The 17,025-nt window shown below is 38.5% G+C and overlaps 1 protein-coding gene across 13 annotated transcripts in view; it reads left to right on the forward strand.

Annotated features, from left to right (window-relative positions):
- CASK (calcium/calmodulin dependent serine protein kinase) overlaps positions 1-17,025 on the forward strand; it is a 350,134-nt gene that overhangs the window by 160,540 nt on the left and 172,569 nt on the right. For all 13 annotated transcript variants that reach the window (XM_077888807.1, XM_077888808.1, XM_077888813.1 and 10 more), the window contains exons 4-5: positions 6,632-6,709; positions 11,252-11,324. In XM_077888807.1, the coding sequence (XP_077744933.1) occupies positions 6,632-6,709; positions 11,252-11,324 (151 nt within the window). The remainder of the gene's footprint in view (positions 1-6,631; positions 6,710-11,251; positions 11,325-17,025) is intronic.

A 17,025-nucleotide genomic window follows, 5' to 3' on the forward strand; every position in this document is an offset into this window, starting at 1 on the left:
GGCTTCTACTGTTGCCATTGAGAAGGCAGCCATCAGCCTAAAAGTCTGTGTTGTGCCCAAGATTGCGTATCCGAGAAACCAAGGAGCCGACACTGATGCAAGCGCATGAGGGTTTATTTGCAAGCTCGAGCTTGGGTCCAAGTGACACAGCGGAGCAGGGACGTGGACCCCTAGGTTAAGAGGCGTAGCAGTCTTATAGGGGCCAGTGGCCAATGAGATTGTAATACACACAGAAAGTTGTACAGTCATGTTGGTCCACACGTAGGTGGCCAATTGATTTACAATTTACCCTATAGTGACCGTTTGAACTAGCCTATCATTCTGGTCAGAATTGGCACACAGGTTTGGTGGGCAAAAGGCAGGGTTTACATTCTTTGGTGGTTGGGGTTCCTCCGCATTCCTATATGAACTGGTTTTTGGTAAGGGTGTGCTCAGCGGCTTGACTAGGGTGGGGGAGTGCCTTAAGCAATAAACAGGTCATGTGGGGGTTATACATGAGATGGCACAAAATGGAATTAGTCCTGCTCTGCTTGTCCAGGGGTAGGAGATTTTTGTTAAATTCCTTGGGTCCCACAGTCTGTTCTTTTCTTTCACTGTTTTTGAGGTTTTCTTTGGTTTCCTGCAGTTTTCACAGATGTGTGTCTGACTATGGATTTCTTTACTGTTTGGTGTTTACTGAGATCTTTAATCATTTCTGGGTTATTATCAGACATTATATTTTCAGTATTGCTTCTGCTAAATTTTCTTTTCACTTTTTATGTACTTACTTATCTATTTATCTATCCATTAGTAATCTCTACACCCAATGTGGGGCTCGAACTTAAGACCCCATGATCAAGAGTTGCACGTTCCACCCAACTGAGCCAGTCAGGTACCCTTCTTTTTACTTTTGAAACTACAATAAAAATAGATGCTGACCCTCTTACTGTAATCCTTTCTTATCCTCACTTTCATATTTTCCATGTTTTGTCTCTCCATGCTTCAGTCTGACTACATCTTCTGGTTCACTAGTTTTTAACTACCTAATCTGCTTAGGTTCTTAATTTTGGCATTAGGTTTTTTAATTCAGAAATTTCTATTTGCTTTTTTAAAATCTATGGTGTCACTTTTTTAAAAATAATGTGTTGATCCTTGCTGAAGTTTTTAAGTGGAGCTTTTCTCTTCGTGGTAGACATTGGGATTTTTCTATGCTACTAGTATAAGATGTACCATAATATATTCTTTACCCTGCTTTTCAAAATAAAGCTCTTTATCACCCCAGCCCAGAGCATGGGGTGTTTTTTCAGGTCCTTAGCCTTTGACGGGCTCCTCTGGGGTAGGCAAAAGAAAGGCTCTGTCTTTCCTCTTGGATCACCATAGTAGTGAAAAAGCAGTTGGACCCTGTCAATCGGACATCTGACCCTCCCAGGGTCAGAACCCACCCTGTCAGTCTGCTTCCTCCATTCTTCAGAATTCCGCAAATATGCACCCCTACCACTTTCATGGCTGGCTCCTTTTCCTGGCCTGCTGCCTACCCTGAGGGCAGAAGCAGCTCTTGTACACCTCTGAGCTCAAAACTACCCTCCCACCACTAGATAGTTTTTCACTCACTATACTGTTAATTCTTTAAGCTTAAAAATTTTTTTTTTTAATTTCATCCAGTTCTATAGTTGTTTTTGTCACCTTCAGAGGAAATGCTGGTCAGGGAAATTCAAATTTAGTCTGGCCTTTACAGTGTTCCTCAAAGAAGTTTGCTGATGAATTCCAATCTACCAACTGTTACCAGTCTATAATGAGATAAATACAGAAATTGAGAGTAAACATTTAGAAGCTGTTAGAGCAATTTGACATTGCTGTGAAATCAAAGCATATGATTTTATATTTTATAAAAATACCAATTAATAATATACCTGAGGGGGAAAAAACTGGTTCCTCACCACAGTTGAGAAGCACTTCTTTGTCTGATCCAATGTGAGTCTCCGACAAGCTCCCTCTTTTTCTGCTTTTACAGAAAATACATCGTAGAAAAGGAAAAAAACCTTTACTCCCTTAGATTAAGTTACTGGATCTGTGAATTAAACTGACCAACACCAGACTTTGATAGGAGAAAATAAAGCTTTTTTTTATTTTGTCTGCACATGGCAGGACTCAGTGGGGCTGCGGGACAGCCTTACTGGGGAAAAAGTGAAAACCACAAAAAGGTAGTTAAACCCAGACACTTACATATCATTTTAATAAAGAGTAATAAAGTATGAAGAGACTAGACATGGGAAGGGGGGTTAGTTTGTAGTTTGGGTGTCTCACGTTGGAGGTGAGTTGTGGGAAGGCGACTAAGAAATGTATGGTCTGTAAGAGTTGTTTGGTCAAGTTTGTTATATAGATGAGAGTAGTTCTCTTCCTAGTAACAAGAGGGGAACATCTTTACAAAGGGAAATTTGAGCCCTGTTTCTAGACAGAATGGAGGAGAGCAGAGAGTTCTTCCTCTGCTGTTTTTCAATTGCCTTCAGCTCAAACTACTCCTCTGCCAAAGTGGCATATTTTGGGATGGCATATTCTAATCCCTTCAACATTCGACTAGCCATACATTGTGCCTCTAGACCTGTGATTTGTTTTGTTTGGCATATTTGTTTGGAAAATTTTCTAATTATATAAGTAATGCATGTTTAGTGTAAAATGTTAAAGATTTCAGACAGACAGTAGGAAGGGACAGCTAAGATCATTCATGATCCCACCACTTTTCACAAGTAAGAGTCAACCTCCCATAGTTTCTCTCTGCATAGAGATTCGAGGCATTCCCCATACTCTTTATTTTTTTTAAGATTTATTTATTTATTCATTCAGAGAGAGCGAGAGAGAGGCAGAGACACAGGCTGAGGGAGAAGCAGGCTCCATGCAGGAAGCCCAATGTGGGACTCAATCCCAGGTCTCCAGGATCACACCCCGGGCTGCAGGCGGCGCTAAACCGCTGCGCCACCGGGGCTGCCTCCCCCCCCCCCCCCCACCAATACTCTTTGAAGCAGGGGTTTCCTCCTTCTTATTTTATTCCCTCAGAATAGAACCAAACAAGGAAATTTAGAACACGCTTTTTGAAGCTTCTTGGCAGCCCCAGAAACACCTTAACATGAGAAGCAAAGAGAAAAGCTTTAAATAAAAGAAGCTGTAATGCTTGTCTTAAGTATTAGCAAATAAAGATTATCAAAGATTTGAGGACATCAAACTTTTTGTTCAAAGTTGTTAATCAGGTTTGTATTATGAATATATATTTTTTCAAGATCCATGATAAGTGAAATTTGTGGAAATAGTATTTCAGTTTCTCTGTATCTCATAAAATTTAAAATTAATGAATTGCCCCTTTTACTTTAACATCAGAATTACAAATAACTAATCAAACAACTTTCATAATAGAAGACTACTGTTGCAGTGATGACTGACTTTCAGACTAGCCCCTCAGAGAATATGCCCATATATTTAAAAAGTTACACAGGTGATTTTGTTTGGTATCCCCAGTTGTGAACCATTGTATTAAAAATGTACAGTGACCAAAAGATACCATTTATAAGAGCAACCAAAAGTGTACTGGGAGAAAAAACCCAATAATCAATATTTGGAGCTAATATGAAGAAAACCTTAAAACTACAACTTAGAGACATGAAAGGAAATGGAGAGCATATCACGTTCATAGATGAGAATATGAGAAAAATGTTAATGTCTAGACATTAACCTATAAATATAATACTATCTCAGCCAAAATATTAACAATTATTAGCATTTAACAAATTTTAAAGTTCAGCAGGGAGGAAAAATTCATAAGAAAATGTTGATGAAGAATAATAATGAAATGACTTATTTTTCCAAATGTTAAAATGTGCTCTTACAGGGGTGCCTGGCTGGCTCAGTTGGTAGAACATGTGACACTTGATTTTAGGGTCATGCGTTCAAGCCCCATGTTGGACGTGGAGCTTACCTAAAACAAAAATAAAATAAAAAACACTATTACAGTATGGTTTGATAAAAATGGTTTGATACTAGATAAAAGAGTAGATCAATGGGAGAGAGTAGAAACCTGAAAATACATTTCTGTGCATTTGTAGAGACTGTCATTTCAAATACTAGTATTTCAGATATGACCAGAAAAAAAATGAACTGATCCATGCTGATAATTATAGGGCAGTATATAATTTCCAGTTGTTTCTCACTGACTGGTTCGCTTAGTAGGCATTGGCCTCTCACCACTTGACTACCTGCTACCTCCAAGATTCCTTTTCTCCCTCTTCCAGGTGCCTCTAAAAAGTTGTCTTCCAGCTCTCAGGAGAGCTCCCAGATTCTTATTGCTTGGTGGTGCAATCAATTCAGCTGTCCTTTGCCTAACTCCTCTCTCATCTGAGCTGAGTAGTACTCATCCTCACATTTCACAATTAAAAAGGAAATCCCCTAAACAAAAGCTGTAATTCCCTCACTGTGAGGGGTCTTTTAGTGCTCCTAGAGATCAAGCCACCAGCTTAAACCGCAGTGCAGCCCGCTTTAAAAATAGTATTTATTTCCTCCCCACAATACAAAGAAATGAAAAATATTCACCCTCTAGTAATCAAGGAAATGCAAATTAAAGCAATCATGACTTTTCCCCCCTCTTATCTGGATGGCAAAGATTAAAAAGGCATAGTCATCCTAGTGGAGGCAGGGTAGAGAGGAAAGAACACTTTCACAATTAGTGGGGGCAGTAGAATATGTTAAGTATTTTCCAGGAGCGTATCAAAAGTGTTATTGTATATGCTCCTTGACCTATACAGGACAAGTACAACTCCGCTTAAGGGACTTGTACTCTGACAAGTGATCAGGATTGTTCACAAGGTGTGTGACCACATTCATTTGGGCTTTATTTCTGATGGTGGAAAGTGGTCACTACCATACTTGAGAGTAGACTATGCCATCACAAAGATTTTTTTACGAAGAAGAATCCTATTTGACTTTGGAAAATGTTTAATTAGCTGTGAATTAGAAACTATGAAAGTGTTGCAAAGCCTTGTATAAATGTGAAAATGTTTTCTTTTATATAAAACCACACCAAGTTTTAAATAATATAGTCAGTTATTCATTAAATATTTACTGTGTGCTCAGTCTTCTGCTGGGTATTGGGTGGGAATATGTTGAAAGTATAAAGCATACTTGTTCTTAGGACTTTACACTGTTGTTGAACTGTTGAGCTTGAATATGTGCATTTGCTCCTTGCACACCCAATAGGTGTAGCTAAAGATAATGGGAAGAGCATTGAATATAGATACAGATTTGATTTGTATCTCTGTCACATACTTCTCTACTTAGGGAAATTGAGAATGAAAAGAATGCTGACATCATGGGGTGACTATAAGAATGAAGATATAACAAGGAGCGTTTCCCATTTTGCTTGGTGAATAGCAATTAATTAATAATGATTATTAATACCTAGTTAGTAATTATTAGTAATAGTAATGAGTAGTTTCTTTACTTTCTCTTCTAGAAGTCTGTTTCCTCAGTGTAATACCTACAGCAGATATACTGGAGTCTGAGCTACTGAATAAGTGAATGAATGAAATATTGGATTTGAAAACATCTCATAAGCCTGAAAGCATTATGAAGATGTTGGCTAACTTAATATTTGAATAATTTCATTAATAAATATAATCTGCAATGTTTCATATATGTATATATATGTATGTAAATGCTAAATGTGTGTGTCAAATGTTATGATATGGACATACAGGGTTATAGAATTTAAACAAATGAAAGCCTTAATGTAGCTGGTAATCCACCGAGGGGGCTTTCTGCAGAGGTGGGATTGGAATGGGACCTTGGATTAAGGTAAATTTTGAATATGGGGAACAATATATGCAGAAACATGTGACAAAAAGAAAGAAAATGTTCAGGGAATAGTAATAAGACTGGCCTGCCTAGAGAGCGAGGTATTTTTGAAGAGCCATCAGCTAGAATAGGAAGAGGCAAGGTGTGGCTGACACAGCAACAGGCCTTACTGATCTGCTAAGAAATAGAAAAGAAAACCACTTTTAAGTTTGGGGCAAGATAGTATTATTCTGTCACCAACACATCAGTTTGCTAGAATATGTTTGTATTGGAAAAAAAAAAAAGAATATGTTTGTGGCCATTGACTTTGGTAATGGAAATACAAGCCAAAATAAATTATGAATTAGCTACTTTTTTCCTTCTACAGTATGTAGCCTGAATTCCCAGTTAGTGGTGATAACTATAGCAAAATATTTTAGAATCCTTGTTGGATTCTTAAAATATTACGTGATGTGGCTAGGTACAAGTAACTTTGGAACTTGACTCAAAAATATGCCCATAATCCCCAGCATTGCCCTTTTCTGAGACTTTTTGTTGTGATAACTTACAGGAAATTGATGGCCAGTTTTCTACACCTTATGCTATTTGATGCTACCATTTGCTTGTTCTTTGTATTTCTTTCCATGTAGATTTTCAGTGTTAAGATGGTTATAATCTCCTTTCTAATTTGTCTATTTTTCATCGAAAGAAAGGAGATTTAAATAACTTATTGGAATCATTAGTTGTAAGCCAACTAATAACTTTATTATAGTGTATTCATTTTCAGTATTTTCTTCCTGCAATTTCTTCTTACATTCTTTTTCATATTTCTCCACAGTATGGATGGAGCAGATCTGTGTTTTGAAATTGTAAAGCGAGCTGATGCTGGTTTTGTATACAGTGAAGCTGTAGCCAGGTAAGTCATTCATCATTCGTATTGACTCCCCAGAGGTCAAGGCAGAAATAAAAGAAGGAAATGACAAAGAAATCACATGAAGTGACCTGCTTTTTGAACTGATGATGAGCATACTGCCACTCTTTCCTACAAGGAGCATGTCAGTTTTAGTGTGCGTTAGTGGGACCAAAGTAATGACTGGAAATGCAAAATACTGAACAATGAATTTATCTATTAATGCAGGTTTACAGCTCAACATAGTACTGCTATGTTTCCCATTTCTGATTACTTTAATTCCAGGAGATATTTCATAGCTCAAGAATTAAGAAGATGAAAATTTGGATTTTTGTGTGTTTTGGGCAGATGTGCCTTATTAGTTCTTTACTCTGCCTTTTAGTGATAGCAGATTGTTATGTGACTGGTTAATCTGATGAAATGCCCAGAATAGTAGAAGGAATAAAAATAAAAGCACAGTTTTCCTGCTAAATATATTTGCTTCAGGCCAGTGTGTGATCTTCAGGCCAAGCAAATGGTGGCCGTTGTTCTAAGTCAAATTGTTGTAAAGAACTAATCGCTCAAAATAAGGAGTAAAGTTGAACAATCACAGGGGCCATGCACCGGGCCACTTGCTTATAGATTTAGAGCAGTATAACTTTCTGCCTTGGTGGCATTCAATCATATCATAAATATCCACTTTGGTGGGTTGTCTTTTTAATACATGGGGTCTCCTTAGTCACCAACCATAATATGTTGAAGGATTCAAACCTACAGCTCTAACAGGCTTTCTTAATCCCATTTTTCTATTAGTTTTGAGTTCGTATCAAATTAAAATTTCGTACAATTTAAAATTTTTATTCTGTATTCTGCTTCAGAATTTAAAAGCATTCTTTAATACCAAAATAGACCATGCATTCTTGATTCTTCTTATGATACAGCGGTAAATCACTTTATCCAACTAAATGAAACTCTCAGGTCCTTGTGCATCATTGTTTATACTTACTGCTTCAAGAATTTGAAGCACCCTGCCTTTTGTACTTTCCCATCTTAATCTCTTTCAACAGCAGCATCAAGTAGTGAAAACTAAAAATTCTGATTTTTATAAAACAGTGAAGCTTGATGAAGTAAAATGCCTTTTGTCCATTTGAACCACAGTAACACTTTGGGTACCTGGCACGTGTGCTGTCGGAGTTAATACTAAACCAATACCACTTTTACTGTGTTCCCCACTCATCCATGCGGCTTTTCCTCAACTTTGAGCCTATCTGTCTCCAGAATGGTACAGTAAAGAGTAGCCTTGGGACCAGTAGATGACACTGCAAAGAAGAGAAATTAGGCACAATTAAACACCCTTCCTAAAAATTACAAAAGGCAGGGAGGGGCATCCTCACAAAGTAGTATTAGGCATGTCCCCTTTTGCAGAGGATCAGTAACCATACAACAAGGGTATGTAGAGCCTTCCTTTGGTTGTAGAGCATTCAACCAGATGACTTCAGACCTTCCCTCCTCCTCTCTGATTGTGTGATTCATTGTTGGGAAATTTAGCTTGTATCAGTATTCTAGTGAGACCAACTGCAAGAAGACTCCGAGGCACCAAGTAATCAAATTGATAATGTTTTTCTCCAACTGGCTGAGCTTCAAAAGAAGCAGCAAAGCATGGCATAAAATAAAACTGCATACAATCCTTACAACCCAATTAGTGATTACCTCTGTTCTTTCAAGAATGATGAGTTGTGGAATATGCTAACATAATCAGATTATCAAATCAAACTCTTAACAAACCAGAGTGATGTTCTTACCTAGTACCAAGCTTTACTAAATAATTTTAACGATACAATCAAAAGGCTCAGCTGAAACAGAGAGGTCTGGATTTTCAAGGGCAGCTTCCCACCTCAGAAATGCACCTCTGGCCCAGAGTAGATGAGGTCTCTACATGAGGTTTGTGGTATCCCACACACAGAAGGGAGCATTGCAATTATGAGACATCTCCATTGTACCAAGCCTCAGGGTGTTGTATAGCTTCCATGACCTTCTCCAGGAAGTCAGCCATACCTCAAAGATCCCAGGTTCCATTTACCATAGGTAATCCTTAGCCAGGCACATTCTTTTAAGAGCACTTCAGGGATAAGGTCTCTTCTGCTTAGCAGGAGCATTAGTTAATCTCTTTACCTAGAGTCTCCTCCCCTCTTTTCCTCCACCACCATGGAAATGGAGCCTTCCATCAGAAGTCAGTGGTTTGCAGGCCAGTTCTTTCCTTCCCCTAAGTTGTCCTCATTCCCGATCCTTACAGGCAAACTTATGTATTGCGAAGTTTCTCTGAAAGTATAGGCTACTGTGATGAGTCATGAAAATGAAGCTTTCTAATTAAAATTTAGTCAGCAATTCTAGGCTGTGTGGGTAGATTTTGCTTCTCTTTTTATTCTGCTTGCACACTGTTCACGTGCACAGCCTGCCAGAGTCATGACTGGGAGAGTGGAGAAAGATCACTTTAAATCTGTAATATCTGGGAAGAAAAAAGTGTATCCTCCCCCAACACACTCCAGAGATTCTGATATGTATGTATATTTGGGTCAAATAATTGAGTACTCTGATAATTAGGTTAAAATGCTCATTCACTGAGGGTTTTTTTTTTTCTTAATGAGGCTTTGAGATAGGAATTTTCCTCGGGCTAAAGATATATAAGTGGCTGTCTTAGTACTATGTATCCAAAGTAGTCTATACTGTAGGTGTAAGCTATGTCCATATTACCTAATTTAAACTTACCCGCTGGGATGCCTGGGTGGCTCAGTGTTTGAGCATTTGTCTTAGGCTCAGGGTGTAATCCCAGCCCTGGGATTGAATCCCATAAAAATCTTTAAAAAAAAAAATTTACCCACTATTCTAATGTTCACATCTAGATGCACAAATAGGCTGTTCCTAAACCTTTGACTAAACAATAATAATAGTATTGTAATAATGACTTACCTTTTGTAGCGTGGTTTAGAGTTTACAAAGCACTTTTACATTTGTCTCTACCATTTCAGGGATCATGTAGCCTTCAAAGCCTGATTTGAGCCAGAAAAGGACCAAGTTAAGTATCCCTAACTTAAACAGAAAATTATAGGCTGCACAGGCTCAGGCAAAGAGCATATGACCACAACCCCTTTTGTGTGCATTTGCAAAGTAAGAAAAATTGACGTGACAACTAAGAACCGCATGAGCCAAGTTTTGTGCTTTACAGCCCAATTGTGAAGAGACAGTGATAAGTATAGGAATACAGTCTAGGGTTATTGGGGGTTTTTTTTCCAACTTTTCATTTTAAAAATGGAACCTTCTGATCAATTGTAGCACATGAAATAATGCATATGCCAGTGAGAGGGATGTTCATGTGAATTTGATAGTTGCATACCCAAAAGGAAACTTGGCAGAATGCCTTTTAGTTGTATAGCAAGAGAGGGGGAAAAATTTTTTTTGAGTCACAAAGATACACACAATGGCATTCCACAAAGATACACACAGTGGCATTCACAAGTACTGGTAAATTATTTAGTTTTAATTTCTTTAAAGTGTGAGGAATATAAGATCTGGAAAGATAAAAGCAATAAATATAATATAATAAGTAATGTGTGTATTGCATTTCCATGTCATGGCTGATTGGGAAGGAAAAGGGGGAAATAAAAAAGGAGGGGGGATAATAGGAAAAAAGAGAAAGACACGAAGGGAGTAAGTAAAATACAGAGGAAGAAAGGATAAGAAGACACTTGACAGAAAGAAATAGGATTAAATGAAGAACTTTAGAATTAATGGAGGGAAGTCAAAGTGACCTCTGAGGTAATATTGAATACAGCTTTTACTCTGGTCATACACTGTTGCTAGTTGACCCTGTTAGCACTTTTTAATGACTTTAAAATGCTGACTCCTCCTGTTTTCACCTGCACCTGGGGGTGGAGGGAAAGCCTCTGCAGACCCCTGCTGGCCTCCTGATGAGTCCAACTTCCTAAGATTTAGGCCCAGAACAACTCTGCTTTGTTAAAAGATGCCCCAACTAAAATTTGATTATGTTGCAAAAAGAAATTTTACGCATAAAGCGGTTCTTTCCTCTTATTTGTCCTTAGAGCTAAATGGAAATAAGGCAGAGAGCCAGCCTCTGCCAGCAGATAAAAGGCTCTCACCCCTTAATTCAGAATCCATGGTGTACCTCTGAGCACTGTTCACTTAATAGCAATCCATTGTAACTAAGTAGAATTAACCGAGTGTCTGAGACTTGCTTCTCCACCTCACCCATATTTTCAGCTTGAATTTTTCCTTTGCATAGCTATTTTACTTATAAACTGTGTGAAATTCTTTTGACTTGGTTATCTTAGAAAATACAGAACACATTATTTCTTCATGAAGCTTATAAACTCATGAGTCTGCCAGCTTTTTCATTATGAAGCCTCACATTCCACCAGTCGTGTCTACTCAAATGAAAAGTGTCCATGGGCAGTGCACATGAAGGTGGGAGTTACAAACTAGGGATGCTATATATTAAGTTTTAAAAATAAAAAAATGTTATTACAGTTTTAGATTTCTTTTGTTTTTCTACAGTCATTACATGAGACAGATACTAGAAGCTCTACGCTACTGTCATGATAATAACATAATTCACAGGGATGTGAAGGTAAGTTATTTTTGTCACTAACTTTAATGTTTATGAAGAGAAACTGATAAGTGATAATGATCAGAAGTATTTCATTACTCATGGAGAGCATCTTAAGGTTAATTTTACTTCCAAATAAATATTTATTTAATTGCTTTATATTTGAAGAGTCATATACATTCTTAACAGGAACAATTTTATCATTTCAATTTCCTTATTCTTATTAAAATGTACATGTATTCTGAAATTCTGTTATTCTTCTTTTGCCATTATGCGTGTAAGAGAAATGAAAAAAACCAACAAATAGGAAGAACCAGATAATATCCTATCCTAAGTTAATGGGGGGGGGATTGGTTGATAATTGGTTTACTTGGTTCATATAAGAAAAATTCATCATATGCTTTTATCTTCGTAGTGTTGCAGTACAAAAGAGTCACCAATTTTTTTGCTCCCAGTATCAAGTTCATGAGAACTGTCAATCCCTGGTTTGCAATGGTGTCAGGCAGAATGTGGAGACTCACCAGAAAGAAAACCAATGGGCCTTCCACCTGACACCCAGCCCCTTCCAAGGCCTTGAATTGCTAAGAGCCCCCTGATGTCTCTCCAGCCCTACTACCCACTTTCTCTTTCTGGCATTTTGTTACTGGTCTCTCTCTAACACACAGCATCCACAGACATGGGGCTCTCCTTCCTTCAAAACATATTATCGAATGCCTGGCTTCTTCAATTTCTTTTAATGGTTAAAGAAATTACTAAGTACAGTTTAAATTTTCTAGAACGTTTGGGAAATTTTAACTAAAATTCTTGTGGTTAGGGGCACCTGCATTGCTCAGTGGTTGAGCATCTGCCTTTGGCTCAGGTCATGATCCCAGGGCCCTGGGATCGAGTCCTGCATCAGGCCCCCCACAGGGAGTCTGCTTCTCCCTCTGTCTCTCTTTCTCTCTCTCTCTCATTCTGGGTCTGTCATGAATAAAAAATAAAACTTAAAAAATAAAATAAAATTCTTGTGGTTAAAACTGAAGTAAAAGCATGAGCAATTCCAAAAACAGTCTAGTGGAATGTTTACCATAGCAAATGAAAAAAATCATGGGAGAAATGTAGAAAATGCACATGAGTTATAAAATATCTTACTGTTTTCAAATGTGGTGATAGGAAAACAAGATGGTTAATATCAATACTCAATACTGAACAGCCCACTGGATACATAGCACTTTTGTAGAAAAGTGTTTTTCAGTTATGCAAACAAAGAGCAAGAAGTGTAAAAAAAATAAAAAGAGGGAAATTGGTTTTTTTAATTTATTTTTTATTGGTGTTCAATTTGCCAACATGTAGAATAACACCCAGTGCTCATGCCATCAAGTGCCCCCCTCAGTGCCCGTCACCCAGTCACCCCCACCCCCGCCCACCTCCCTTTCTACCACCCCTTGTTCGTTTCCCAGAGTTAGGAGTCTCTCATGTTCTGTCTCCCTTTCTGATATTTCCCACTCATTTTTTAGGAGGGAAATTGTTATTGATAGTAGCAGGCTGTGTTACTCTTCTGCATTTAATTAATATATTAAAATGCATATATAAAGAGTAAAAGTTCTCTCCTTGTATATATTATAAATTATATGATAAAAATTACACTTTGAAAACTTAAAATGTATAGATTCCTAGTTCATATAATTAGCACTGCGTTAAAAACACTTTGCTCAAGGGGCAATTTTATTTTGAGTTCTCTTCTTGAAAAGTAATGATATAAACATCATATAATAAATAATGATTGACAATATACTGTACTGTAATACTTTTGATAATACAGTCAGCTTTTGATTAGTCATGGTATTTGATATGATAATCCAAAACCAAACAAAATCCCAAAGTAGTTATATTTAAATATCATGCTTCAGCTTCTCATTTACCCTCTGGTTGATTTATTCAACAAATATTCAAGTGCCTGCTTTCATGCAGAATGCCGTGCTTGGAGACCTAGAGGTATTATGATCTCAGTAGGGAGATGAGGCAGTGTATCTATTACCGATGGCTGCAGATCAGCACGCAACTAAACCTGGTGACTTCAGACAACAACTGCCATTTATTTGCTCACAGTTCTGCAGTTTGGGGCAGAGCTTGATGGGGGACTGCTCAATTCTATTTGACAGACTGTGGGCTCAGGTAGCATGGCCAGTCCCCACACAGGCTTCACTCTTGTGTCATGTCAGCTGAAGTGACCATAACAGCTGGGAGCTGGCTGGGCCCTCTTCGTAGTCTCTCATTCAAGGTACTCCTCCCTCCCTCCCTCCCTCCTGCCCTCTCTCTATATCTTCATGGGGCCCCCTCTTCAGCAGGATAATGTCTAACGGCCCCAAATAAGCAAAAACGGAAGTTGCCAGGCCTCTTGAAGCCTTGGCCTGAAGCTGACAACTGTGTCATGTTCTCTGCATTATGTTGGCCAATAGGTTACAAGACTAGCCTGGATTCAGGAGGAGGAAAAATAGATTGTACCTTCTGTTTGAAAGAGTGACGTATGTGCACAAGGATAGGAACTTGTCTATGGCCACCTTTACGGATAAGCAAAACCATTATTGTCCAAGGTAGAGGGTGGGGAAATAGCATTAAAAGAGCCAGAGAAGTTTCATGGAAGTCACATTTGCATCATGGGGTAGTTACATAAAGATAAGAGGGCATTTCACAGAAAGGCTCAAATTTAGTTTTGCATTAGATTTTATTTGTTTATTATTCCTAAGGCACATGCCAAATAATTTTGAGGAAACACCCAGGAATGTGCAGAGGAAGAGAAGATAGAAGTAATTCTCAAACCTCAAGTAAGAAGAAACCAACTTTCTGGTACCATCGTTCAGTTGGCAGGTGGACACAATACAGAGCACACATTAATGTTGATATCCTTTATATTATATATTATATATAAAATATTTCAGTACCTGAATCTATACATTTTGTATGAGTAAATGGAATACCCACATTTAGATACTCAGCAATTTTGAATTTGAGTAAATTTTTCTTAAGACACTCATCCAAAACTATGCATCGAGTGCTTCCTGTGTATTGGACACTATCTAGGAACCAGAGCTAGATCAATGAACAAAACAGACAGAATCACTGCCCCCATGGAGCAAACTGACTTTTCTAGTTCAGGGACACCAACACTAACCAATGAGCATAAATAAGTCAACTATATGGTAGGTTAGGAGATGAAATGGACTGCTGGAGAAAAAAAGAGCAGCCAAAGGGATAGGGACTGCTTAGAGAAGGGGTTGCAGTTTTAAACAGAGTGGTCAGAGCAGACCATATTGAGAAGCTGACATCTGAACAAGGACTCACAGGAGGAGAGAAGGTGAGCTGACAGATATCCAGAGGAAGAGCATTCTGGGTACAAGGAACAGCCAGTGCAAAGGCACTAAAAGCAGGAGTGTAACAGACCTATTTGCAGAATATCAAGGAGGCCAGTGTGGCTTGGGGTAAAATAAGCCATGAGAAGAGTGGGTAGGTAGATGAGGTTAGAGAGGAAAGGAGGAGAGAGGGAGGGGCTTTGACTTCTATTCTGAGTGAATTGAGGATTCCCTGGAGAATTTTGAGCAGCCTATGATCTGACTTTCCACGGTAACAGCAGTACATTGCTTTGTTGGTGATGCAGTGAACCAGGGGCTCACAGGTGGAAGCAGGCAAACAGGAGATGGTCCTGCCTGGCAGGGCTAGAGTGGTAATGATGGAAGGGGTAAAGACAAAGTTTCCAGATATATTCTGAAAGTTGTACCAACAGGATTTGCTAATACAACTTCAGTAACTCGGATAACCCAAGGTAACTTTATTCAGGACCTTGTCACAAGAGGTTTCCAACATAGTGGTCATTCTAAAACTTTAATAATGGTACATCTCACACAGCTAATAATGTCAAACTTCAGTTTGACGTGTTGTTAATATGTTTGTTAATAAAACAGCCTATTAGCTTTTCTTCACATTCAGGTATCCTATGTTCAGTGACTGGCCTATGTGTAGATTTCATTTGTGTATAGGCTTTGGTTTCTATAGTTTGTTTTTGTCAAAGTGTTCTTCCCTTTCACTTAACTAAAGAAAATATGAGAGCACTGCAATGTTTAATTCCTTTTAAAAGAATTTAGATTACTTAATCATCTGTTTCAACTCACCAAGAATATTCTCTCCCTTTCCTTCTCTCTCATAATCCTTGGCACTGAACCCAAAGCATTAGGTTTTGGTCCTAATGCCAAAGGTCCTGGCATTTTATTGATTAGTAATACTTTTTTTTCTTAACTTGATAGGCATTTATTTTTGAAATCATTATAATTCAATCTTAAAATGTTTGGTCATATCTAAGTTAGATTGGAGTATGTGGTACCTCATGACCTACAGTGAGAACTTGCTTTGGAGAAGCAAAAATTGTGTGAAAAGCAATTGTGTAATCCTTTGAAAGTCAGGGAAGCATATCATTATAGTACAGGTTTCTCCCAACTCCCAAACGTCCCACACCAGTGACATTTTGGGTCAGGTACTTTGTTGTGGGAGGCTGTTCTTTGTATTATTGCCTCTATGCACTACCATACCAATAGCATTTCTCCTTAGTTGTGATAATCAGAAATGTCTCCAGACGGTGCTGAATGTCCCCTAGGGCACAAAAATCACCCCTGGTTAAGACCTACTGTATAATACTACACTGTTCCTGCTTTACCTCCCCACAGGCATTAATTAAGGCATGTATGCTCTTTTTTTTTTCTGTCCTCTTCCCTTTTATTCCTCTTTTTCTTGTGAGAGGATGTGAAAACTTTCATTATGTTTCATGTCTTTCTCTTTTCTTCCTCTCACCCCAAAATTAAAAGAACTCTAAAAAGAACTGGCACAGTTGCCAAGGTAAATGCAAAGCCTGGCTCCTTGCCTGCCATCATTGGCTCTGTTAAGCATTAAGAGTCAGTGGGTCTTTCTTGTCTCCCCTAACTCCTGGAGACAGCTTTACATGGCATCACCTGGACATGGAGAGGCAAAGCATTCTTAGAACTTTCTGTGGCTCTGACCTCCTGACATCCAATTTTAACAGCCGAAGTTGAAGTGACACCACTTCTCTAAATGCAAATGGACCTGCACACAGTCACTTTCTATTCCGAGTGGGACGTGTGCCCAGGAGGTTTGGGGGCTCAGTGTTTAGTTCTCAGAACTGTGCAAAACCCCATAGCCAGACAGTCGTAGACACTCAGCCAGAGGCCTCCACCCAAGCATTTCTGTATGCTCTTCCTTGAAATGATTTTCCTCCTAACTGGTGAATACGCCTGGCTGCTCTTTGGTCCCCTTCTGTTCTCAGTTCCCCTTTCACCTGCGGAGGGCCAGACTTTTACAAACAGGTGTTTGTCACATCACACCAGTTGCCATGGCAGTACAGATTCCGTACAGTATTTCTTCCCCTATTGCTCTTGGTTGCTGACACTTCTTCCACGTCTCTTACTCCCAACTTCCAAGAAGTCCCGCATGTTGTATAGAGAAATTGAAATTCTGATGAAGATGAAAATGGGTTTATTCTTTATTATAAGAGGGGCTCCAATTCATCTTCAGAATTACTTTCATAAGGTTGTTGAACATAATGTATGTGTTCGGCTTGAATGTGGGGTTTTAACAATTAGACCTAGAGAAATCTCTTATGAATTATAAGATCTTAAATTTGTCTTGTGTTTCTAATTGTTGTGCTTCTATTTTCCCACTCCACCCTTCAAAAAAAATT

Source organism: Canis aureus, chromosome X (assembly GCF_053574225.1).
Source record: "Canis aureus isolate CA01 chromosome X, VMU_Caureus_v.1.0, whole genome shotgun sequence".
NCBI classification, from domain to species: domain Eukaryota; kingdom Metazoa; phylum Chordata; class Mammalia; order Carnivora; family Canidae; genus Canis; species Canis aureus.